The 1560-nt window shown below is 29.1% G+C and overlaps 1 protein-coding gene across 1 annotated transcript; it reads left to right on the forward strand.

The window, feature by feature from the left end:
- Positions 1-17: 17 nt before the first annotated feature.
- Positions 18-1429, forward strand: LOAG_15461 (hypothetical protein; the record flags this gene model as incomplete). Its single annotated transcript, XM_020448945.1, has 3 exons — positions 18-30; positions 876-949; positions 1151-1429. The coding sequence occupies 3 exons, from the start codon at positions 18-20 to the stop codon at positions 1427-1429; spliced, it is 366 nt and encodes a 121-aa protein (XP_020300942.1).
- Between the last annotated feature and the right edge of the window lie 131 nt (positions 1430-1560).

Raw genomic sequence — 1560 nt, forward strand, 5'->3', positions numbered from 1 at the left:
AATAGTGCCTTGGCTAAATGGTATGCAATTGTTGGCAAATATTTGCAAGGATAAAAAAGCTTAACGAGCATTGATTCAAATGAGCCAAGGCTTTTTTTTTTTTGAAATATATCTATAAATATATGCATATATGCGCATTTATATATGTCCATAGAAACACTTTAAAATTCGTTTTCTTTATCCTTTTCCTTGGCCAATAACGAAAACCATTTGGTATTTTGTTTATGAAAACAAAGGCTTTTATCTCTTTCTTTCTGATTCGTTGCCTTTGCCTTTTTTTTTTCCATCTATTCCTTCTTTGGCTTAGGCTTAATTTTTGCCAATTCTTCAATTTATGAAAATCAATGAACGGATGGTCTTATGCCATCTTTGACATTTTCTTTTTTTTTTTTCCTCCCCTCCTACACTTCTAAAAGCTCTATGCTTTTTTTTTGCCTCATTTAAAGTTTTCTTTTTTATTCATTCATCTTTCTTTTAGGGGCCTAATTTCTGGCATATATTTATTTCTGTCACACTTCAATAAACTTTATTCCAATGTATGAATTAGAATAATGGAAACTTTTCTTTTTTCAAAAAAAAAAAAAAATTATTTTCCGCATTTTAACTTACAAGAAGTGATGCATTTTTGTGTTAGCAAAGATTTGCTTTTTAAGCTATTTAGACAATTTGGGGACAAGAATGGGAAAAATTTAAGCCCGGAATGAATAAGACCTTAGTTGATAACTATTTTTAGCTCATCATTTAAATATTGCGTAATTTTTAAATTTACAAACATTTCTTTTTCTTCAAATTTAAATAACAAAATTAAACATTTGATAATAATACAGAAATTGTATGCAAATTTGTTAGAGGTAAACTTTTCCTTTTTTTTTCAGTGAATTGTACTGCTGATTGGCGACCATCCGTTTGGGGACAGTGTAGTCGAACATGTGGTGATGGTGGAGTACAGGTAATGTTAGGATTTATTCCCTTTTTTTTTATTTGCAATTAATTTCAAAAAAGAGAAATAATAAAGGTTAATTTTAATATTTTCTGCAAGATTTTTGAAAATTAAAGTTTAATTAAAATGAAAATTTGCTAAATTTCTATAAATGAACAATTTGAATAATTGTATGTTAAAATATATTATTAATTTTAAATTATTTTATAGATGCGTCTATTACGTTGCGTATGGCGTGGAACACGTAAACCAGCTGGTCGTAATTGTCAATCATCATTACGACCAATAGCAATTCGAGCATGTCAAGAAGCTAGCAATTTACCGCCATGTCCACCATCAACAGGTGCTAGCGCTATTGTCGCTGCTGCTCCTAATGCTATAGACATTGCATCTAAGCCTTTTTTACTCAAAGGATTGGAAAATTGGCGTGGCTGGAAGCTTTATGATTGGTCAACTGATAGTAATGGCAATTTTCGACGAAAATTTTGATTCTTTTTTTTCCTTTCTTTTCTTAGAAAATATAAAAGAAGAAAGAAAATTGGAAAGAGAAAGAAGGAAAAAATAGGGAAAAAGGGAATAATAATAGTAATAATAATAATAATCAATAATAAATGATAATT

Source organism: Loa loa (genome assembly GCF_000183805.2).
Source record: "Loa loa unplaced genomic scaffold supercont3.197, whole genome shotgun sequence".
Classification (NCBI taxonomy): domain Eukaryota; kingdom Metazoa; phylum Nematoda; class Chromadorea; order Rhabditida; family Onchocercidae; genus Loa; species Loa loa.